Source organism: Priceomyces carsonii, assembly GCF_900007245.1.
Source record: "Priceomyces carsonii strain CBS4050 genome assembly, scaffold: Debaryomyces_carsonii_scaffold_1, whole genome shotgun sequence".
NCBI classification, from domain to species: Eukaryota; Fungi; Ascomycota; class Pichiomycetes; order Serinales; family Debaryomycetaceae; genus Priceomyces; species Priceomyces carsonii.
This window is the reverse complement of record NW_026946674.1, coordinates 2,138,113-2,161,915: the sequence shown is the minus strand read 5'-3', so window position 1 is coordinate 2,161,915 and position 23,803 is coordinate 2,138,113. Positions and strand designations below refer to the sequence as shown.

Below are 23,803 nucleotides of genomic sequence, written 5' to 3'. Positions count from 1 at the left end.
TCAATACCACAAATATGGCATTTAGAAGTTCTTATATACTATTTAAATCCAGGACTATCAGATTCTGAAATTGTAGTTAGATTGTAGGAGCTTTTAAAAAATGGATCTCCAGTTCTGTCGTACATATTTATGAGCTTTGGAGATAATGTGGTATTTGTATCAAGCTCCAAAGTATCAGTCTCCTGCTCTTCTTCATTGACCGATGTAAATGAATTAATAGAACGATTTGAAGGTCCTCTGCTTAAACTGCGACTTCTGCTAGTATCTGATGACTTGCCTGAACTATTTGTCCGATAAAATGTAACGGTCTTGTTTGAGATCTCGATCTTGTTGGTCTGATAAGCTGTATTATCAACTATAGTCTTTGCTGGCTTTTTATTATATGAATTTGACCTCATAAATCCATTGACATTATTAGACTTCAAAAATCGGTTTTCATATTCATGCTCTTCAAAATTAAAATCTTCAGGTAATTGGTTAATTTCATCGATTAAATCATCTTCAATCGTAGAATTACTAATGGCATTACCCAGAGTACTGACCTCAAGAGATGATTTCATATTAGCGCCGATATCACTTGTGGCTGAATCTTCAATAAGCCCGAGATAATCATTCGACGTATTGGCGCCGACTTTAAAATTGTCGGCTTCATCATTACTGAACCAAGAATACCTTTTACGTTCATCATTTATGAGTCTTTGACGAGGATCTTTCGATCGCTGCTTCGATGAAACCCTTTGACCACCAACGTTGGGTGTTACCCCGTAAGCCGACGAGTTGTTTTCATTACTGTCTTTCGCACAATGCTTCTGAGTTATTACTGAATTACTTCCAGACTCCAAGGTCTGAAGAGTAGCCATCATATCAATTATTGATTTTCTATTCTCTTTGCTTTGACCAGACGATGATTTAGCTTCCAGAAATGAGTCTTCTTTCTCTAGAGCGCTCAAAGTGTTCATCATCTCTAGGACTGAAAGCCTATGACTTTTGTCTGTATTTTTGGCTTGCTGTTCGATCTTAGATTTCCTCGTAGCATTTGATTCCGATTCGTCTGTATTCTGGAAAGTGGATTCGATTGAAGCATCTTGTCCCGTGGCCATTGGTGAAAGAGGCAACGGTCTCTCAGAGACCCCATATGTGTCTTTATTCATATCTATTCCTAATCCTAATTTCCATTCATTTACATCTTCATTATATTTATCATTGAAATTTTGAAATTCTAAAACTTTGTCAGAAATTTTGGAGTCAAACTCATCACTTATAGAACTATGAAAGCTCTTTAAACATCTTAGTTTAGAAATATTCCTTTCATTATGTTTAAAACTATTATTTTCACAAGAAGTAGCCTTGAAGTCTTGAATCGAAGAGTTAGGACGATGTATGAATAAATGAGAGTTCTTTGCATCACTTTGAACGTGTCCTAATCTATGTCTCAAATTGGATCCAAATGTTAGCCCATTTATAATCGGTGAACTAATATCATAAAGATTCAAGCATTCGGAATTGGCCCCGGGCGACTTGAAATCTTTGGGTTCTGTCTGAGTACTATTAACAGAAATAAAAGATGACAGGTCACTGCTGACAAAATAATTTTCCAAAGCATCATCAGATTTTGATTCTTCTTTGATCTCATTCTGTGCACTAGTTCCTTTAAAGTTAAAGTTCTCCATTGACAAGTGAAAAGAATTATTGAATACTTTTATGTCGTGGCTTTTTCTTGCCCTATTACATTCCCGTCGAGGTTTCACACTAGAAGACCCTGATGAAGAAATATCTAGCAGCACACCCAACATCTCGGAGTCCATCTGAGAGTCATTATTTCTTTCTAGTTCTTCATTTCCAAATATAATATTATATTGGATTTCTTCATCAACTTCCTCTTCCCCATCAGTTATATCATCGCCTATGCCGTTGTTTTCATAATCATAATCTGAGAACTCATCAATTTCATAGCCTAAATCTTGCTCATTAAATAAGTTCAGCTTAGACACTCCGTCTTCGAGACGTCTTTTGTTTTGACTTATTGTTTTATAATACTTGACTGAAGTGTTTCTTCCTCCTTTTCTATCCTCAACGAACGAAAATTGAGAAGAAGAGTCACTCGTAATATCATCCCATTGATCAAAGTCGTCGCGATGCTTTGTATCATTCAACGCTCGAGGTGATTCTTGAGAGAAAGAAACCTGTCTGTTTGTAGTCTTCCTGAGAGAGCTGCTTGACGGTTCTAATTCTGCTGAAATGCCATTAAAACTTGATCCTAATAGCTTCTTTGAGGAATTCTTGATGAACGGAGAGCTCTTTAGCCCCTTTGGCTCGGAATTATCATTTACTGCACTGGAACTTGACATCGAAATCATTCCTGTAGATCTATGCAAACGCAGAACTGGTGTATCATCATGGCTTTCTGATAAAGGCATATCGCCTCTTATATGATCTCTTCCATTAAATCTTCTGGGAGAGCCATTTTCATAAATCCCCTGAGTTGTTGGAATATCTCTTGTTATTCCTATATTAAATGCTTCATTTGTGTTCGATATATTTTTAGACAGCTTCAAACGATTGTTGGACGCAGAAAATAGATTCCGTATGGGCGTTAGTAGTTTCTTGGGTGAGCTCAAGCTTGTGCTGTTGCCGTTCAGTATGGCTGGAGGAGTGAATTGATTACTTTGTCTAACATTTGGCGATGAAACTGGGGTACTTTGGGAATGGTCAAGCACAGGTGGTCTGTCAAGTTCCCAAATTTGAGATTCAGATCCTGTGGACTCATTCTTCCTATGAGACTTAATGAATGATCGCATTGCATCGATAAAGTCCCTCTGTAGTGGTCTCGAATACTTTTTATTTTATTGTCTATCTTAATGTTTCGTATCTAACATGGCTTTGAGTCGCGATTATTTGGTATCAGTAGTCAAAATAAGCAGCCGCAAAAATAGAAAAAGGCTAGGCAACACAGATCGCGTCATAAAATAGAATACAAGCAGTCTAAATTTACATAGGAGATTATGTAAAATAAGAACTATGTTCAACTTTTGCCTTACATTGAGCGAAAGAAGATTTCAAGTCAATCGAAACTATTTACGTTTTTTTGGGAATTATTGCAAAATATTTTTTTATTGGGCCCAAAATTAGGAATATTCTATAGTTTAATATTTCATGATTAACATGAGTAATGCCTGTAGACACATAGTAGCAAGTTAGATATTAGTGCTTGCGTAGGTATCGATACACCAAATATTATATTCAATATATTTAGTAATTTAAAAGAAAAATTGCAATTTGAACAAATTAAGTAACAATTAGACTATGTGACGATTATGAAATGGCTAAGTAATAATATGCAGCTGGAAAGTGGTGCTTTCATAAGGTAGCATCATATTTAACGCATATAGGCCTAAGCTAATTTGCGACATTCTAGCGATCAATCAAACAGGGCTACACCCCTAGATAACATATGGTCACACTTTCTTGTTTTGTGTAATTGCTAACATATCCACGACCTTTGTTAACGAATCTTTTTCATTTTTCCTATACACAACCTCTTGCCTTACTCAACTCATAACGTTACCCTGTCACTGAATCGATACTGCGTACACTATAGTCAGAATTTTCACTCAGATTCTCTTTTTGGTCGAGTGTTGAATAAACCAAGGGAATAGTTCAATTATTTGCTGATTTCATAAGATAGTATCATTATGCTTATTCCAAAGGAAGATAGAAAGAAGATCCACCAATACCTCTTTCAAGGTATGTAACGTTTAAAGGAGAAAGTTGATTCCGTGTATGAGAAGTTTAGGAAATTCATATTTGGCGAAGCGAAGAAAGTTTTAATATTGGGAGAGAGATTATATCAGAGCGAGACGATAAAAGACTAAGTTGTTATTTGAGAGGAGTGACAATAACTCAATGGAAAAAGGCTAAAGGGAACAATATTTAGCTCAGATACCTTTAATGGCTGTATATCTGGACTAGAAGTTCCATCTGACAGGCATACCTAAATATTTATAAGAATTATATGTTGTGATAGGCGATTATTTAGGCTGGTCTCCCAGCAACTTCTTTATCATGCGGAAAATTTTACTATACAAGTTACTAACTTTTTTTAGAGGGTGTTGTTGTTGCCAAAAAGGACTTCAACTTGCCAAAGCACGAAGAAATTGACACCAAGAACTTATACGTCATTAAGGCTTTGCAATCATTGACATCGAAGGGTTTGGTTAAGACCCAGTTTTCGTGGCAATACTACTATTACACCTTGACTGATGAAGGTGTTGAATTCTTGAGACAAGAATTAAACATTCCAGAGGGAATTTTACCTTTGACCAGATTGAAGGGAGCTCCAGCTGAAAGGCAGCAAAGAGTCTCGAGGGGACCAAGAAGAAACTTCGATAATTACAGAAGAAGAGCCCGTGATTAAACACTTTTTGAATTTCGACTAGTGCACGGAACGTTTCTATGCTCTTTAGATATTGATTTGTAAAGGTAAACTTTTATATCTATATTAATAAACATATCATACTTTGTACCAGAGTGCTTCTTAGTATATAAAAATCTATTATCACGTGAGACTTTTAAAACTAGACATTTAAATTTAGATATTGGCGTTTTTGACGTCAACTACAAAGATACAATACGACGCTCTAATTTGGTACTTTTAAAGGAATCAGTCAATTTAGTTAAGTTACTTACAATAAATAAGTGCTTCAGTAATGCCTGGGGACGAATTACCCATGTATCCTACGCCTCAGCAGGCGGCCTATGTTGTTGGAAATACTCCTCAATCAAGCAGAAGTTACAATTCGAATCCAACGGGTGGTCAAAATATGCTGTACCGTCCACTGAATAATGCTAAGTACTCAAATCCACAGTATGGTCAGCCTCTGATGCCTGTTGTGCAAGGCAATTACACATCTCAAAGTCATCAACAACATTATCAAGCTCCTCCTCCACCACAAGTCCAAGCACATACACAACAATACTATCCTCCAACACAGCAACAATACTATCCGCAGCAGCCAGTTGCAGTTGCACCAGCACCGGCCCCAACAGCACTACCAGCACCCCCACTGCATCCCAGTCAACAATATTACCTGCTGTACCAGAATCCTCCTCAACAGGTACATCAACATCAGCAACAACTGAACCATAATCTGTCATCTCAGCATCGCCCACCTGTACCGCCTCAGCCACAAGTTCCTCAAGCCAGGTATCCACTGCAAGAATCACCACTGTCTCAGAGGGCTCCTAGCGGACAAAGTTACAATTCTCCACAGGCCACTCAACCCAGCCATCATAAAAAGCCGCCGCCTATGAATGGCCAATATAACTCAAATAATAAATCGAAGGACTCGCTTCCGGAAAAAGTTAATTCAAAGCAGAAATTAGAGAACGAATTGAGATCTGTATTTGAGAAAGTTGATACTTCCAGAAATGGTAAAATATCTGCAAAAGAATTATCTTTGGCATTATTGAATTTTGATCATAGCAGATTCCAAGATTCTACAGTAATACTAATGATCAAGCTTTTTAGTAGCTCAAATGGGTCACCTCAAAATCTGAAATACATCAATTTTGACCAATTTGTTTCTCTTTGGAAATACCTCTCCGCCTACAAAAAACTTTTTATACAAGCTGACACGAACAAATCTGGAGATATCTCATTTGGCGAATTTCAAAAGATTTTGGAACAGATTGGTTATAAATTAAATGTTGATTTAGTTTTACATTTATTCCTGCGTTTTTCGTACAAGGATGCAGACTCTGGTTTTGATAATGGAATAAATGTCGGAAAGTTGAAATTCGATGCTTTTATTGAGTTGTTGGTATATTTGAGAAAATTAACTGATGTGTTTAAAAAGTATGATAAGGATTTGTCAGGAGTTGCAACAATCAACTTTCTGGATTTTCTTTTCGAGGTGAGTAATTTATCATAGCTTGAGAGCTATATCTTTCAATTTGTAACATAGTTTAGTGATAGGCTACTCCTCATTATTCTAAAAAACGTGTCAAGAATAGGAACAGCGCCACAGACTTTATAGACATTATTTCTAAATAAAATAACTCTTCCAGAGAACTCCTTCAAGGTCTTCCATTTGTTCCTCGTTAAATAGTTGGCTATCGACGTGCCAGGTGTCTTGTCTGCTTTTACGGAACTTACCTAATATCTCTTTCGCCGTTTTACCAACCAAACCATTTATGCCAGAAGATTTATTCGCTAAGGTTGTTAATATCTCTGGCACCCATTTTGGAGGTGGGGATGCAAATGGAAATGCATTCACCAAAGCACCCAAGCCCAAGGTTGCCCCATGAAGCGTGACAGTATCATCCGCCGAAATTTTTTTGTAACCCGTTTTCTTGTATTTTTTCCTTAGACGTTTTAGATCTCTTGTATAATAATCTGAGAATTTTGGAACTAGTTCCTCAATGTCTCTAGGTGGCGATAAGTGCATGAGACCAGATAAAGTCGAGGCAGCAGAGTCTCTTACTTCAGCATTCTTGTGGTAAACTAACTTATTTGTTAAATTTATAATGCGATGCCTTTGAGTTTTTGTAAACTTAAAGATGTTTTTGAAATAAAGAGTTTCAGTGAACTCTCCCATTATAAATAATTGAATCAGACTTAGAGTTCCTGAAGAATACTTCTCAAGCATAACTACGATTTGTTCCAAAGTCACCAAGCTGAATGGAATTTGTGAAACTTTCTTGAATACACTGATAGGCTCAATGTTTCCTAATAGACACACATCTTTCATGTTTATCAATTTGAGTAAAAAAGGTACAATATAGCTATATGTGAACCTTTGATAGACAATAGCAGCACTTGTACTTAAAATTTGCTTTAGCCAAGTAAGAACTGCCGTAGTTTGGAACACATAACTTGATTTCAAAATCTCTTGAGGAGATTGAAGCTCTACCTCTCTCCTACATTTCTCAATACTTTCAAATATTTCTGGGATGCATCTCAACAACTTGTTGGAACTCTTCTCATGCAAAGATAAACTAGTATCACAATTGCACTCCAGTAAAAAGGTCTCACTATCACTTATAGATTCATTGTAAAAGGTGAATGTTAACATAGCAAGTAACGACCCAATCTGATCTCTTATCGTTTGATAGGGATTGCTAATATTATTTATACATAAGTCAGTTATTTCATCCGGTCGCGAAAAACTCCAAGTTAAAGAAGCTACAAATGATCTTATGTAGCTCAAACGAGTAGAGTCTCTTATAGGAGAATCAGAATCACCAATACTAAAATCAAGAAATAAATCCGTAATCCGAGAAAACCTCCGGCAATCTATATGAGCAGGAACCCACCATGAAAATATATTCCAAATTCCTCTGTTATCTGGGGATAAATCCTTTTCAAATAAATCCTTTAAAAATGGTACTATGAAATTATCTCTCTCATTTTCCAATTTTGGGTCGATATACTTCGAACCGATCAAAATGCCTCCAATCAATTCACAAGATACGATGTGAGTGCTTTTGTCGTCTCCCACATAAATTTCCTTTATCGTCTGCAAAAATTTATCGAATGTCAAATCTGAGACAAAGCCATTTGAAATTAAAAGTACAATACTTGCAGTAGCGTAGACGTCCGTGCCCTGAAATGCCGTGTTGACTTCGTTATCTGTGACCCAAAGGCGCACAATATCCCTAAACCACTCGACAGAAATACATTCACCTAGAGCACTTAGAGAAGCCTTATCATCCTCATTCAAGTCCAATTTAAAAGAAGACTGGTTCAGGACAACCTTCATCTCGTCACCCCAAAAAAGCCACCCTGTATTTGCACGATGATCAATAAAGTATTTTGGAGCTTCTTTATTTTTTATTTCACTTTCCCACTTATCAAGATATGACTTACCGTCCACATGGGAGGTCTTTACAATTGAAACATCTTTAGGCAAATACTCAAGATCGTAAAGGTTCTGAACGTCATGCTCAAAAATCAGTAGTAAGTAAACCTTGTTGATTAATCTGGTGAGGCCTTTCAATGCCAAACGTGCTAGGACGGGGTGATCGGTCGAGCACTTTTTGGCAACAAGCTTCAAGACCTCAACACTCGAAGGCATCTCAAAATCAGCCAGCAAATCGATCAATATAGGAAGGAGAAGGGTGGTAGCTTTCCAATAGTTATTCGAATGCTCAATGAAAATGAGATGATTTTGAAACTTTGCCAAATGATCAAGATAGGTTTTTCTTTTGCGTTCCTTGGCTAGCTTCACAACAGAAATTTCAAGATCAATATACTTATCAGATGGACGTATGCTGTCGATTTCGTTATTATCAATCAAGCAAACACTACTTGGAAGAGTCAATCCATTATCAACAGACTTGAGTAGACTTCCGGCTAATTCATTCACTTCGATGTTGTCAACATGAAGGCACTTACATAATAAATCAACAAAGTTCAGAACATTGAAATAGTCGCTCTGAAGTTTGTTTCTAAGTCTCTTCAACTCAAAAATGTGCAAGACACTCTCCATCATTTTATAATTTGTAGTTTTGAAAGATTTCTGCAATTGCTGCAATGAAGATTTTATTATGACATTGTAAGAACCATTGAGCCTTTTCATAGCATCCAGCAATGTCGATTGAGCAGGTCTTGAAATTGCAAGGTAATTAGAGGAGGATAATTTAACGATATCATCCAAGAGGAGTTTGTCAAGATATGTCTGAGTCCGAGCAGTAGCATGCAATGAAACTCTTAGCTGGTGATAAGCATCAATTCTGGCCCCAAGCGCCATTCTTGTGAATGGTTTACGTACACGATTAATTCTCTGAATGCTACTGATATAGCCGTAATTAATACTGGAATGGTTAGAATCTAGGAGCCTTTCACGACCCACGTCAGCGAACCAGATATTGAGAGTATAAAGGTAGTGCTTCATGAGTTTCACATTATCATGAAAGTGAGTTATAAGGAATTTGCAAATAACGTGCAAGCTCTTACCTACCAATTCTCTTATACTATGCAATCTTATGTAACTGGGATTGGATCTTCGAGTTTCTATATCATCTCCAAAGACATAATGAGAGGTGTAAAGCTTTCTTTCTCTGAATGTGATAGCTGGATCCATAGCTGACATGTCAAAATCTTCGATACGTGGTGTTGCTCTTGATGAAGGCTCAACCGAAGGCAGAGCTGACTCTGTTTGAGGGATCTCAGCAGACATCACATCAGCCTCAGAAGACACAGAGTCGTAGATCTCTTCTCTCTTCTTTGGCTCTGAATTATCCAATGCATACAATCTTTCCAAATTTTCTATAGAAGATTCATCATCACCCTCCTCAGTATTCATATTTCGTACAATGTTGTCTAAGTTTTCATGGAAAGTTTCAATCCGCAGTTCATCATTATCAGCAAAGGAAGTATAATCCATATCCCTCAATGTTTTTAAAAGTAGTAGGCGCTGCTTAATTGACCCGACATTGTCCAGACTTAGCTTCGGGATGTCGTCATTGAAAGAAGGATCAATCAAATATGATATTCCGCTAAGTGAGTATCCCAAGTACAATAAATTTACCCGAAGCTCGTCTGAAAGCTGAAGAATAATATTTGGGTCTTTTCGATTTTCGACTGAATGTCTCTTCATTAAAAGCAGAATATTGCTCAAAGTTTTATGAACATGATCATTAAAGCAAGATATAGCAATGTCGATGTCGGTTTCATCAGGAATGAACCATTCAAAGGTCATGTTCTCTTTACTGAATCTCAATTCATCAAACTGAAACCCACCCCAGCATTTTTCATTTATTCCAACTGTCTTTATGTATAAAGGAGAAATTAGTTTTGCTTCTGCTAGCTTAATCTTGGTCAAAGATTGTAAAATTTGGTTCAACAAGTAAGAGCTGGCAAATATTGTAGGACCCTTGACTTCCATCAAAGAAAACGATAAGTCTTTAAGTTCCTTGGCGCATTCTTTGACATAACCACCTGCATTTCCGACACACTCATTTAAAATGAGTAGATTCCAGAATAAAGGTTGATCACGGGGAAGTATATCGACGCCCGTCCTAGAAGAGCCTGCTTCATGTTTATAGATGTTTTCTTTGATCCTATCGATCAATGCGAAACAGATACCTTTGAAAGATTTGGGATCTGCCTTTATGATACCACCGCAGATTTCAGCTGCAATTTCAGCCGTTGCTAGTATTGTTTTATCAAAAACAAATTCAAAGAACGATTCTCTAAAAAGCTTTAACAATTCGTCTGACATGGATTCAAAAATAACAAACAAGAACCTTGGCAAAGATTCAGCCAAATCTTTTTCAATACCAACACTCTTAGAAGGATCTGGCAAGTTCTCCAATATTATGCATATTCTATCACATAAACTCTTTATTATATCCTTGAAAGAGCTAGTTGACGACTTAAGTGCATCAATTTCTATTGTATTGTCAATTTGGAATGTATTGGAATCATTGTCCGAATATATTTTACTCTGAAGAAATGCTATATGTTCCTGGGTGATTTGGTATGCTAATAATGGGTCAGAGTTACCATCAGTTAGATCATAAAACGGAACAAAATTGGCAATCGTAGCAAGCATATCCAACGTATGAATGGTCTTTCCTAAATCATTAGAGTCAATTCCCAAAATAGCCAGCAGAATAATTCTAGTGATGTGAACTCTAAAAACAGGGGTTGAAGCAAAATACCTTGCCAAAGTTTCCATGGACCGAATAGCAATGGAAACTCTATGGGTCGAAATAACGCCCTCGAGGGATTCATATATATCGGATAAAACATTTTCTAGGACCAAAGGTGGGTTCAAATGAGCCAACATATGCAAGCAAGTCAAATAATCATCGACACAATTGCTCTTTTTCGACTGAAGTCCTGTTTTCACAGCCGGTAGAAAAATCTTGACAAAGTTATACGTAGTTTCATCATTTAATTTGTATAAATTAGGTAAGTTACACAAGGTGTCCAGTCGTTCCATATTATATCTCTTATGAAATTGGTAGATCAAACTAGATATTAATTTTGAAATAGGACGAGACCAATCACCGCTATTAGATGGATGAATATAGCTTTCTAAATCTTTCATTAATGATTCAAATTTTTCCAAAATTCCATCTGGACCTAAGCACTTTTCTCCAACCATTGAAAAAACTATCGTAGAAGAAAATCCATGAAAAAATTTCGATTTCATGGAAGAATACTTATCATTCATAATACTCAAACTATTGATCAATGTATTGAAAAGAAAATCCATTTGTTCAGCCGAAAAAACACCAAAATCGTCAAGAATCAAATATTTATGAGAATCAGAAGTACGATGTAATTCAAGTAAGGTGTCCATTGCAATTGTGCCTAATCTGGAGGTTAAATGTGTTTCAATTCCTGAAATCCTATTTAACTTCAACCAAAGATGAAACAACGAGGAAATATAATGACGGATATCAGTAGGACTGTCTCTTCCTCCTTTGTTAAATCTGTGAGGCAAAATTGCCATCGATGATAATACTATGGAAGCATTCGGTATCGAAAAATTGCTTCCAAGCTTAGAGTATATGGTTGGTAAAGAATCGTCATCAAAGAAGTTCGAAGCTCGCTCTGCTAGTCTATGTAATAGCTTGTGGTCTTTTTTTTCAAATTGCTCATGGGATGAATAAACTGGAGGAAACAGGTTTTCAAGTTCATTATATAAACCTTCCCAAGGTAATTTGAACCTATGTCTCTTTAATAAAACGATGTCTTTTGTCAAGATTTCGAAAGTCTTCACATAGATTTTAAGACTCAACTGTTGACCTCTTGACAAGCATATAGAATAATAAACTTTGGCTAGGGCCATCCTCAAGCTAAGAGGCATCTCATACTTCATCTTAAGCCACACTAGGAGCTCGTGTGTCCAAATGCGAACACTCACTACTGCAGCAGATTTGGGAGATTTTTTATGCTGATTCACAGTTTCACGATCATCATCAAAATCATCATCCATAGAGTCATCTTCATCGTACTCCATATCATCATCAGAGTAGTGATCGGGTATATCGTCATAAATGTCATTTTCTTCATCTATTTCATGAGAAATTCCTTGACTAAATTCACTCGCCATTTCGAATAGATTAGTACCCAATGCTAAATCAATATCTGAAAACCCATTACCATCTTTGAGAGCAGCCAAGTCTTTCGCTGTAACAGGTAAAGAACCTTGGATATCTAACGTTTTGATGGCTATATAAAGATGAGACACAATATGGCTTAAAAACTTTGCTTGATCCTTTGGAGTTTCAATCTCATAGGGAAGTAATCCCGGAAGATTCAAGGTTCGTGGCCTTTCTCTTGCAAAAAACCTCGACTTGGGATCCAATTGACATCTTTCGATTTCATCCCACCCTTCTGGGTAGTCTAAGTTGTAACCCTCCTGTCTGGAAAACTCAAGACAGCTGTACAGATATTCCTTATCTTGAGTATCAGACTCCCTGTAGCCCATTGGTGTGAATGTCCTGTAAATCCCATCGGTATGCTGCTTTCTTGATTCGTAATCGAGCTGTAACAGCGACCTCACTCGTGGAATTGAGACCCCTGACCTCTTAATTGGGATTGGCGCATTGAGACTACCACTGGACTGAGAGAGCTCAGATCTTTTCTTTGACATAATTAAACCCTGTACACTTTCAGATCCTTAGAATTATCATTAAAATAGCACTAGCCTTCCTTCCAACTCCACTAAAGAGATATTGCCATCATTAATGTTTCGAGGTATCACAAAGTCGGGTGATATATGTTGGATGCAAAAATTCGCCATTATGAAGATGAAGGCAAATGAAAAATACCTCAAAAAAGATGAAATGGCATCCATAGGAGGCTGGGAAAACCTGAGCATAAGAATGGTGTCTCTTATTGATCTGAAAAAGTTTCCGTAACAATACCTGGCGCCAGCGACTCTATAGGTATATAACTCATGCGAATTCCCGGAATGTGAATATTAGTATCGAAAAGTCTCTCGCTGTTAGTTCACAAACATCTTGGCTGATCTTCAATGCAAAGTCATTTTTCGAAGGATATTACTACAAGGTGTCATATGTGCGATTGTTCTTCAAGTCTGTTAATTTATGTGACCAAATAAATTACCTACCAAGAATCAAGCGCGAGATGAGTTGTTGCTATTTCCGAAGACATAACAAAGTGTTATTGAAACTAAAATTATAGGTATCTTTTCAATGCGTTCTTAAGGGGAGTATTATGTCTCCCCCAATTGAATGATACAGTTTTGTAAATTGGTCTTGTATAATGTAAACATGTAAACGACTCTTTCCCTCATAGTTATATCATATAGGTTTTGTGCCCTTAGCATATCATCAAAAAAAAATTCTCAGTGTTCGAGAAGTATATAGGGTGCGATAAACCTCTTTCCATCTAAAATATAAGTTTTATAACGTTAAAGTAACTTAAAAATGTCAGTTTCGTCATCTAAGGCTAAGAGAGAGCAAAAGCGTATGGAAAGGGAGGCCAAAAAGGCAGCTGAGGGAAAATCTACTAAGAAAACGAAGAAGCAAGCTGCTAAAGACGCTGAAGACAAAGATGTAGACGATGCAGCAGCACAAATTGCAAAGTTGAAGACACAGACTGATGAATCTGGATTGTCTGATAGAGTTACCACTGGTGTTTTGGAATCATTGCCAACTTCAAGAGATATCAAATTATCTTCGGTCTCATTATTATTCCACGGTAAAGTATTGATTCAAGATTCAACTTTGGAACTAAACTATGGTCGTCGATATGGTTTATTAGGAGAGAATGGATGTGGTAAATCAACATTACTTAAATCACTTGCTGCAAGGGAATTTCCAATCCCTGAACATATAGATGTTTACTTGTTGAATGAACCCGCAGAAGCCACTGAATTCTCTGCTTTGGAGTATGTTGTGAGAGAAGCTGAACATGAAATGAAAAGGTTGGAGGATTTAGTCGAAGATATCATAGTTAAGGATGGTCCCGAGACTCCAGCCCTTGAAGGTTTGTACGAAAAAATTGATGGCATGGACCCATCTACATTTGAAGCTAGGGCTGCAGTCATTTTACATGGTTTGGGATTCAATTCTGTTACTATCAAAAAGAAGACTGAAGATATGTCTGGTGGTTGGAGAATGCGTGTGGCTCTTGCAAAGGCTTTGTTTGTGAAGCCAACTTTATTGTTACTCGATGACCCAACTGCTCATTTGGATTTAGCTGCCTGTGTCTGGTTGGAGGAATACTTGAAGAGGTTTGACAGAATGTTAATATTGGTTTCTCACTCTCAAGATTTTTTGAATGGAGTTTGTACGAATATGATCGATATGAGATTGAAGAAATTGCAATTGTATGGTGGTAATTATGATTCTTATGTGAAGACAAGATCGGAGTTGGAGACCAATCAAATGAAACAATACAGTAAGCAACAGGAAGAAATTGCACATATCAAGAAGTTCATTGCTTCTGCTGGTACATATGCTAACTTAGTTAGACAGGCAAAGTCAAGACAGAAGATTTTGGATAAGATGGAAGCCGATGGGTTAATTCAAGCCGTTGTTCCGGATAAAGTATTCTCCTTCAGATTTCCAGATGTCGAGAAGTTACCACCTCCTGTTTTAGCCTTTGACGACATGTCTTTCTCATATAGTGAAAAACCAGAGGATAATCTATATGAAAACTTGGATATTGGTATTGATATGGATTCAAGAGTTGCTTTAGTGGGTCCCAATGGTGTGGGTAAATCAACTTTATTGAAGTTATTCCAAGGAAAGTTACAGCCCCAGAAGGGAAGAGTTATTCAACACACTCACATTAAGTTGGGAGTCTATTCTCAGCATTCAGCAGATCAGTTGGATTTAACAAAAACTCCATTAGAGTTTGTTCGTGATAAGTTCTCCAACGTCTCTCAGGATTTCCAGTATTGGAGACAGCAGTTAGGGCGTTATGGATTAACTGGAGAAGGTCAAACTTCCCAAATGGCTACCTTATCTGAGGGACAAAGATCGCGTGTCGTTTTTGCATTGTTAGCCTTAGAAGCTCCAAATTTGATATTGTTGGATGAGCCTACAAACGGTTTAGATTTAGCCACCATTGACTCCTTGGCAGATGCTATTAATGCTTTCAATGGTGGTGTCGTTGTCGTATCACACGATTTTAGATTGTTAGATAAGATCGCGAAAGATATCTTTGTCATTGAAAACAAGACCGCCACCAAGTGGAACGGATCAATTTTGGACTACAAGAAGAAATTAGCTGGTGCAGTTGTGCTTTGAAAATTTGTCTTTTATTTATCGATTCTTAGTTTGTATTTTAATCTACGCATTATTTAATATGTAATCATTTGAAGGAATGGAACAGTAACAAAAAAGTGTGAACCACAAGCAAATAATATATAGGCAACTTGTCCGAGTGGTTAAGGAGAAAGATTAGAAATCTTTTGGGCTTTGCCCGCGCAGGTTCGAATCCTGCAGTTGTCGGCATTCAGCATATTTTTTTTATATCTGAAATTTTGCTAACCAAGTAGTCTGAATACACTTTCATTGGTCCTAAACCTTGGAATATTCGTTCATAAAGATTAGTCTCCAGTGATACAAGAGTAATGATTTGATGTAATATTTATTAAGTTCTCACTCGTTAGTTAATAAACTAGATATGCCTATAAGTCCTAATAAGCCAAACTTAAAGTATTTGTTTTCAGTAATCAAGATTGTAATATATCCAAGCTTTGGCAAATATCCTTTAACAGTACCAATGAGATCCGTATCATAATTCAAATAGTGCTGACCTTTAGCATAAAGGGCTAAATCGTCTAGAGCATTATTGTCACCTTTTGTAAGTATGAATTGTTTCTTTTCGTTATGGTGCTCCCTTAACACTCTGTGAACAATGGGAATAGTCTTACCCAGAATCTCATATACAACGACATCACCGACCTTAGCTCTTGAATCACGATTCCAAAGGAATAGAATATCGCCTCTTTGAAAAGCTGGCTCCATTGAACCAGACAAAACAACAACAATTGGAGAATGTGAATTGCATACTACTGAAAGAGACTTCCAAAGTATGAATGCAGAAGAAAAGACATATGCGAGTGAAAGAAACTGAGTTAACTGCTGACGAAGCTTCATGTTACTTTATATGTTATTTGCTTTGACATTGAAACTTGGCCATACTGATATGTCGCATATCTTGAATTTCGAATAATCATGTCGTAGAGAATGTCGTAGTATCAGGTTTGATCACGAAGCTAGTTTTAAACTTTTAGACCTGCAAAAAGACTTAGAACCGAAGCAATAAAACTTAAAAATCTTTTCACCAGCGTGAATAAATCAAAGTTTGTTTTATTGTTACCCCCAAAATAACGATTTGAATACTTATGATATGTCTGAATTGTCAGATAATCAGACAGATGTGGGAAATCAAGTGGCAAAACCCTCTCAGACGGTCTCTTTTGGGGACTTAGATGGCCAAGAAAGAGCAAGGCGCTTTACTATTTCAGCACATCCTTCAACTCAGAATATACCAACACAGCCTCTGGATGCTATGGGGCAATCAAGGAAGTCATCATCTACAGGAAAAACAATTTCTGACTTTCTACATTCGTCGTTGGCAAATGGAGTTGGGTCTACGAATGAGCACCAGGCAACGGATTCCGAAAAAAGTCCAGTAGTAAGAAGTTCAGTGGAAAACGTCAACTTTCAAGAAAAAATAACTTCGGGTGAGACTTCTCCTAGAAGAACAGTTCATACGTCGTCGCCCTCACCTTCCGATTCTCAGCCTACGCAGCCTATAAATATCTCGTCAAGTGGTCCGTCTAGAAGAGGATCTATGAAAAGATCTAACAAAACTGTTGTGGCATCACCAAGTGGCCCGCCTGTTCCATTTCAGGAATATCTTTCTAGGGAAGATGATGGTAAATTTCACATCCTCTTGGCTTGTACAGGCTCTGTAGCCACCATCAAAGTCCCTCAAATAATCGACAAACTCTTTCAATTATTCGGGACTTCTAAAATATCTATTCAGTTGGTCGTGACGAGAGCATCTGGACATTTTCTCAAAGGATTGAAATTACACAATGAAGTGAAGATCTGGAGAGATGAAGATGAATGGGCTAACTATAATCACGTTATGAAGAACTCATTAGCTTGCTCTAATGTAAATCAGAATAATCTTTCTGTTAATAAGAAGCCCAAAAATCCTTACGAAAAAATGATCTTGCATAACGAGCTCCGAAAGTGGGCTGATATAATGCTAATCGCTCCACTCTCTGCAAATACCCTAGCAAAGATATCCAATGGATTGGCAGATAACTTGCTTACCTCGATAGTGAGGTCTTGGGGTCAGGCGCCCACTCTGACTGTGAAGAAGCCTATACTCGTCGCTCCTGCAATGAATACATTAATGTACACGCATCCAATCACTGCAAAGCAGCTTGCAATAATATCCTCTCAAGAAGAAGGATTTGGCATTGAAATTCTTAAACCTGTGGAAAAGGTCCTTGTTTGTGGGGATATTGGTATGGGTGGCATGAGAGAATGGTCAGATATAGTTGATATACTAAGAAGGAAGGTAAACTTTTTAAAAATAGAAAGGGCTCGTGGAGAAGATGGTAATGTGGATAAGAATACAATTATGAAAGAAGTTGAAGAGGAGGAGGAAGAGGAAGAAAAACAAGAAGAGGAATATGAAGATGAAGAAGAAGAAGAAGGAGGGGAAGAAGAAGATGATGACGATGAGGATGACTACGATGATGAAGACGAAGAAGACGAAGAAGACGACGAAGAAGAAGATGACGATAACGATGAACAAGGAGAAGGAAAGGAGACTGAGGGAAGGGAAAAAAATAAATTTCAAAGTGAAGAATCGAAGTCTCTAAATGGGATAGTTGATTATGGAAGAGGAAGAAGTATTGAAGGTGAAGATAGTGAACTTGGTTCTGCCAGAGGAAATCATAGGACCAAAGATAGCGATGAAATGATATTTGAAATCACTGATGGTATGAATGAAAGGAATGGAGATTAAAAAAGGACAAATATCATGTAAATTTGCTCTCGTGCTCTAATATTCATGATTATAAGCGTAAGTTTACTAAAAATATTATTAGTTTGTTTAAAATCTGTATAATTATTAAATGCAAATCAAGGAACAAATATTCTTATTGATCCACGTCGTGTTTGACACCATCCTTTTAAGCTTAGTGTGATTTAATGGCAACTAGGTTGGCTTTAAGTACTTGAAATCGTCATTCAATTCGAGATCAAGTTCATCGATCAATGGCCTAATGAACGAGTAATGCTTCAAATTCAACTCCTCCACCAACGGTGAAATGTCCATATTCAGTCTTAAATTATCTGCAAGAGTATATAGGTTGGACAATTGGAATTTAATTGTAATATTATATAGTAAACAATCTACCAAGTCGTCGAGCTTTTCGTTTTTTTCTTTTCCTAAGTAACCTAATACAACTTGGCGTTTCTTACTAATACTAAGATTCTCAAATCCTTGAGGTAATTCAATGTCTTTGAACCTTACTGGTGATAAACTTGGATTATTTAACCAGTGTAATAAAAGACTTAATCTGTATTTCTTTGAATTTTTTGCAAGAGACAGTTTTTTCACGTATCGGTTAATCCAGAAATTTGCCATACTATTAGCATTCATTGGGACAATTAAGCACTCATGATCTACAATACCTAAACGTGATAGGGTATAAAGACTCGAGTAAAGCATATTTTCAAAAGTGTAATTCAAAAGTACATTCGGAAGCGTCACCGAATTTGAATTTGATCGGGTTCTTTGAGTCTCTACAACAATTACGTTAGGCCTGGGCAGTGAAGATACCGCTAATCGATTAACTACCAGATAACTCAAATGGCTTAAATACCGCTTGCTGTCAAGAACACCCCCATTGCTATTTCCTAACAATGGCTCCAGACCTTCACATCCGAATTCTTTGTGGAGGTCCCACTTATCCCATTGAGATTTTGTGACTATGCTTTTGATATCTGATTGCTTAATATCAATTCCGTCTACTTTGCAATATGCGAAATTCTTTATTCCAATATCCATCAGCAAGACAGACAAGTTTCCTTGAGCCATAGCGCTAGTGGGTACATTCAATCTAGAAAAGAGATCAAGATATCTAAGGATAGCTTTTTGCCTACCCTCTTTTGTTGGCTGATTGGGTATCCCACATAGCGTAGCTAACTGACTAAGCGTTGAAGACTTGCACTTAGACAATCCCCCCATGAACTATTACCATCAGATCCTGGAGCTTATCATCTCTAGACTAGAAATTGTCCTCGGCTCGTGTAATTCGCGTTTATGATCGATTAATCCCGTGCATATCGCGTGCACATAGAGCCCTCGTCTCATGAAATCTTTAGTAATCTCGTGTATCTCTTAATTCGGAACAATATTAGAATGCAACAGTACAAAATTTAACTGTGTATTAAGAACAGAAACCCTGTAGGACCATATAATTGAAAGAGCCACAGCATCATTCCCATCCTGTATGTATGTAGTTTCAAACTGTGTCGAAAACGCGACAAGCTCAAATTCATCTCATCTTGGCAATAAGTATCTGTACTAAATTTTCTTTTTTATTGAGAACTGCATTTGCCACCTTTATGTGCAGAACAGCCGACAAGTCATTGCTATTGTGTAACTGGAATTATCCGGAAGTCGGCAAAAATAAGTTAATGGGGGTCAGGTCGTGACCCAAAATAGTAACTCTCGGCTACAATCGTGCACCTAACTACCGTGTCGCGCTGTCGCGCCGCCTGACCTAATTTATTCGCGACGGTGGTTGCTTTTCTTGTTCACGACCTACCCCAATGCGCAATGATTTATACTATTTTCATACTCTGTCGCGATTGTGATTCTGCATATAGGTAAAGATAAAAGTCGGACCGCCTCCCCTGAGTGGCTATGCTTCCGTTTTTTCTTTTTGTTTCCATCTACTTCCGGAGCCAGCCATTTAGTTCACCCGAATGAGGCAAAATCCATCCAGTACGCACGATATAAATACTAAGCATCCCCCTTATAATTTTGAGCTCCTTTATTTTATTTCTTATAACTTAATTCATAGACTATAGACGAGATACAATGCAATTCAAGAACGTTATTATCGCTTTGACTGCTGCTACTGCTGCTTCTGCTGCTAACTCTAGTAACAGCACCTCTTCTGAGGGTGCTGCTGTTGCTAATGTTGCTTCCGCAGGTTTGTTAGGTGCTGCTGCTGCCGGTGCTGTTGCCATGTTGTTGTAAGTGGGCAACTTTATCTAGCTGGAGTCCTTTGGACTAGTTTGAAAAGTTTCTAAGAAAAAAGTTCAATTTTGTTCTTTAGAGGGCGGTGCCCTTTTTGGGTAAACTCTTGCCCTCTTTAATTTTGTCTTTAATCCTACTTACACAGAAGAAGAGTGAATTTAATAAATTCTACGTTCACTTTATTCTTTCGACATTATTACTATGTACTTTTTAGTGTATTATTCTGAATAAACATAATTCACTATTTTTAAAAATATTCAATTTGAACTGTAAATTCGGAATGAGTCAGGATTAAAAATTTTAGTATTGTAGTCATGTGACCTATATAAATCTATTATCTCCCTGTAAATTAAAGGTGGATGCAACTTTCTTAAATTTTAAAGTATTAGCAGAAGCTATGACTCGGAAGGACGAGATTTCGGGCCCCAGTTTTTGGTAGGGTTTTCCTGGTATCTGACGATTTTCAATTTACGCAACGATTCGACATTTTTACTAGCCTCATTATCGTTAGTGAAGTTGACAGTAATAGGATCTTTAATCTCCCGTAATTTCATCAATATTTTATAGCCAATCATATTTGGAGTTAAGTTAGGACTAAGGTCGATATCTTTCTCCAACTGTTTTATTTTTGTTTCAACTTTTTGGTCGTCATATCTATCGTCTCTGTTTTTTAAAGATTCCAAGGTCTTTTGATTATTATTAATTAGCCACTGCTTGTTAATTTGAAAGATATCTATCCACGGCGCATTGGTTTTTATACAGTTTTTCTTTGCATGAGTTAATGATACTTCATAGTTTAAATTACCCAAAGCCCTAACAAAGTCATTAATTGGGATTGGGGGAGCTTTGAAAAACGAAGACAATTGATTCAAGTTGAAGTAAAACGGTTCCTGTAGTTCATTCTTTGCTACAGTCAACATTCCTTTTATTCTTTCCTTAGTGCCATACGTTACTACATCATTAGTTTCATTTATCCTCAAGACATCATTGATAAAATCTTTGTCATGCAAATTGCCAAGCCACATCGGTCCTCCTATGTTGAAGTTAGATTCACAGAAGCCACATTGGCCACTGATGTTGGACACAAGCTTGGGTGTCTGAAACTTTTTGCCGTTAATTCTTCCGAGAGGTTGAATCAACTTTTGACCACAACCAATGCAATGATATGATATCATGGTTTTAGAAGCTAACTTCTTGACTTCTAATGGGCTGGTCTTAACACGAATAATGAGCCTGAAGTAAAAGTCAATACTTAACGATAACAAAGGTTCAATCGTTTTTTTGTATTTCGCAGCAGTAGATGCTATCATGTTGAGAATGAGCCTCAAGCCTACCTCGTGGTTAGCTTCACCACCCATAAATGTATTTCCAAAGTTATTCCCCCCATATAATGCGAAGCATTTTTCGGGATAACCAGACCCAGCAAGGACTCCAGCATCCGTACAGGTAACAAGCAAAATTCCGTTATCCTTTATTGCCTGAATAGCACTATCTATAAATGGCGCTGCAGTACCATATGGATCTAAATCAATCACATTAAATTTCTCATTGCTTTGTGACATAAATTTTATGGCATCACCTTCGTTTGAAGTTACCTTCAGATCCAAATCATTATAAATAATGTTCCTATCAATAGACTTCACCGCGTCGGCAAGTAAATCATTCGCAACAACATTTTTCACTAGTGGTATCTCATGCCCATATCTAATTGCTCTTAGACCCGTAGCACTCAAGGCTTCTAAGATTGTAATAAAAGGCTCTACTCTTCTCTTTTTGTTATCATCCAACCCTCTATCAGGTTTTTGAAATAGCTCGCTCCATGCCCTTATGCAAGTTATAGACAAATCTCTATTGAATTGTTGTATTGGGTTATAAAAAACTTTGTCTTCCTTTGGAGTTAAGATTCTAGCTTTTCCTTCGTTTATCGTATTGTAGTCATTCACGTCGAAAGTCGCCTTCAGATACTTCGCTTGATTCATAGTTACCTTCACTGACCTTTTCAAACAATGCTGAGACAGTAAAAGCATTCGTATGTCTACGCCGTATTCTTTGTCTGAAAAATTTTAATACTATGTGCTCATCGTGGTGATTTAGTGTAAGCAAATTACTATACTCGAAGTCGCTCGAATTTATCTGCGGCATAAAGTACTCGATTGAGGCAATTTCTTAATTATTACAAAATGTCAGACTTGCCAGAGCTTAGGGATCGTCCCTTTGTGAGGCCGGCAGCTTCCGACGATACTTCAAGCAACTTTGAGTCCGTTGTTGACTCTGATGAAGACTACGAATCGGACTATGATAGCGCTTATTTCATGACAGCACAAGAGCAATGGGATACTAGCATGAGAGAAATAACTGGCTTGATAAATATGATTTTATTTCCATTGATTGGAAAGTTATTGGGAAGAAGATTTAGCCATATTGTATGGAGAAAGTTTGCAAACTGGTGGTACGTTTGAATGCGCTCTATATAGAGATGAAATGCATTATTTACTTCTACCTCGACTTAAAATTCAAGCTTTGAAGTAGTTCGTTGTTTATTATAGGCTTTTAATCAAATTATAGAACTCATTTTCCACACTTCCGTTAACTATTTCAGATAAAATTAATTGTACAAAAGGCTCAATTATCCCAAGTATCATTCTACTTAGAGTTTCTTTTACTAGCCTCAAATATCCATCCAGTGCTGCAGATTCCGACGAATTACTTGACGATCCTGAAAAGATAGAAGACGATTCGTCTGTCACTGGGCTTCCAATTGGTGGAGTTATTTCATAATTCCCATTACTAATAAGTTGGTCTTGAATTATTTTGAATATTCTTGATATTATTTGAAATAAAATCTTGTAAATGAATAAATTATCTAATTCAATGTTTATTTCCAACTTCTCGATTAGGAGTTGCCTAGAACTTAGCTTTATAGGAGATTTATTTGAATTCAAAGTAGAGCTTGATTGATTCAAAGAGCCATCCAGACCTTTGAACCTTAAACTACCAGTTGAAGGATATCGTGAGTAGCCAATATTAAAATTTTTTAAAATTATCAAGAGGTTTTTCATGAATTTGATTTGGTAGGCAGGTTGTTGAGGAAGGCTTGGCACCGGCTTTGACCTTTCGGTAAATGGATTACTGTCATCGGGTCTTATCATGGGTTTGTTTCTTGGAGAAGCCATGCTATTCATGATATTCAGTTGTTGTGTTTGTTTTTGTTGAACAAATTGCTCATCTTGTTGGAGGGATTTGATGAGGTTTCCCAAAGATATCCCAAGTTTAAGTAACCTATTAGCATCAATCGGAAATTTTGAAGTGTTTTGACTTAGTTTATTCATCTTCTCATAATTTAATGTATAGATATTTAAAAAATCTTGGCTCGGAGTATATCCTGGTGTAAAAGGCACAGATTCTAAGAGTTGATCAACATAAGATATTTCATTACGAACTATCTCAATATATTGTGCCATTGCAATTACCTCTCTATGTCAAATAGAAAACACAACTAAAATAAGCTACTTATTAGACGATACTTTGTTTATATGAGTAACAATTTTTTTTTTTATATCGTAATCA

The 23,803-nt window shown here is 37.0% G+C and overlaps 11 protein-coding genes across 11 annotated transcripts; 4 read left to right on the top strand and 7 right to left on the bottom strand.

Moving 5' to 3' along the window:
• Positions 1-38: 38 nt before the first annotated feature.
• PRCAT00001194001 (uncharacterized protein) lies at positions 39-2,798 on the bottom strand (the record flags this gene model as incomplete). The annotated part of the gene is made up of 1 exon (XM_062950960.1): positions 39-2,798. The coding sequence occupies one exon, from the start codon at positions 2,796-2,798 to the stop codon at positions 39-41; it is 2,760 nt and encodes a 919-aa protein (XP_062808010.1).
• Positions 2,799-4,706: 1,908 nt separating this feature from the next.
• PRCAT00001192001 (uncharacterized protein) lies at positions 4,707-5,930 on the top strand (the record flags this gene model as incomplete). Its single annotated transcript, XM_062950959.1, has 1 exon — positions 4,707-5,930. The coding sequence occupies one exon, from the start codon at positions 4,707-4,709 to the stop codon at positions 5,928-5,930; it is 1,224 nt and encodes a 407-aa protein (XP_062808009.1).
• A 114-nt stretch (positions 5,931-6,044) lies between these two features.
• BLM3 (Blm3p) lies at positions 6,045-12,611 on the bottom strand (the record flags this gene model as incomplete). Its single annotated transcript, XM_062950958.1, has 1 exon — positions 6,045-12,611. The coding sequence occupies one exon, from the start codon at positions 12,609-12,611 to the stop codon at positions 6,045-6,047; it is 6,567 nt and encodes a 2,188-aa protein (XP_062808008.1).
• A 799-nt stretch (positions 12,612-13,410) lies between these two features.
• Positions 13,411-15,240, top strand: KRE30 (ATP-binding cassette family ATPase; the record flags this gene model as incomplete). The annotated part of the gene is made up of 1 exon (XM_062950957.1): positions 13,411-15,240. The coding sequence occupies one exon, from the start codon at positions 13,411-13,413 to the stop codon at positions 15,238-15,240; it is 1,830 nt and encodes a 609-aa protein (XP_062808007.1).
• Positions 15,241-15,304: 64 nt separating this feature from the next.
• PRCAT00001189001 (uncharacterized protein) lies at positions 15,305-15,448 on the bottom strand (the record flags this gene model as incomplete). Its single annotated transcript, XM_062950956.1, has 1 exon — positions 15,305-15,448. One exon carries the CDS (start codon positions 15,446-15,448, stop codon positions 15,305-15,307), a length of 144 nt encoding a protein of 47 aa, XP_062808006.1.
• Positions 15,449-15,594: 146 nt separating this feature from the next.
• Positions 15,595-16,095, bottom strand: PRCAT00001188001 (signal peptidase complex catalytic subunit; the record flags this gene model as incomplete). Its single annotated transcript, XM_062950954.1, has 1 exon — positions 15,595-16,095. The coding sequence occupies one exon, from the start codon at positions 16,093-16,095 to the stop codon at positions 15,595-15,597; it is 501 nt and encodes a 166-aa protein (XP_062808005.1).
• Positions 16,096-16,348: 253 nt separating this feature from the next.
• Positions 16,349-17,989, top strand: PRCAT00001187001 (phosphopantothenoylcysteine decarboxylase complex subunit; the record flags this gene model as incomplete). The annotated part of the gene is made up of 1 exon (XM_062950953.1): positions 16,349-17,989. The coding sequence occupies one exon, from the start codon at positions 16,349-16,351 to the stop codon at positions 17,987-17,989; it is 1,641 nt and encodes a 546-aa protein (XP_062808004.1).
• A 192-nt stretch (positions 17,990-18,181) lies between these two features.
• Positions 18,182-19,216, bottom strand: CCE1 (cruciform cutting endonuclease; the record flags this gene model as incomplete). The annotated part of the gene is made up of 1 exon (XM_062950952.1): positions 18,182-19,216. One exon carries the CDS (start codon positions 19,214-19,216, stop codon positions 18,182-18,184), a length of 1,035 nt encoding a protein of 344 aa, XP_062808003.1.
• A 1,415-nt stretch (positions 19,217-20,631) lies between these two features.
• TRM1 (tRNA (guanine26-N2)-dimethyltransferase) lies at positions 20,632-22,263 on the bottom strand (the record flags this gene model as incomplete). Its single annotated transcript, XM_062950951.1, has 1 exon — positions 20,632-22,263. One exon carries the CDS (start codon positions 22,261-22,263, stop codon positions 20,632-20,634), a length of 1,632 nt encoding a protein of 543 aa, XP_062808002.1.
• A 153-nt stretch (positions 22,264-22,416) lies between these two features.
• On the top strand, positions 22,417-22,695 carry PRCAT00001184001 (uncharacterized protein; the record flags this gene model as incomplete). The annotated part of the gene is made up of 1 exon (XM_062950950.1): positions 22,417-22,695. The coding sequence occupies one exon, from the start codon at positions 22,417-22,419 to the stop codon at positions 22,693-22,695; it is 279 nt and encodes a 92-aa protein (XP_062808001.1).
• An 81-nt stretch (positions 22,696-22,776) lies between these two features.
• Positions 22,777-23,697, bottom strand: PRCAT00001183001 (uncharacterized protein; the record flags this gene model as incomplete). Its single annotated transcript, XM_062950949.1, has 1 exon — positions 22,777-23,697. The coding sequence occupies one exon, from the start codon at positions 23,695-23,697 to the stop codon at positions 22,777-22,779; it is 921 nt and encodes a 306-aa protein (XP_062808000.1).
• Positions 23,698-23,803: the final 106 nt, after the last annotated feature.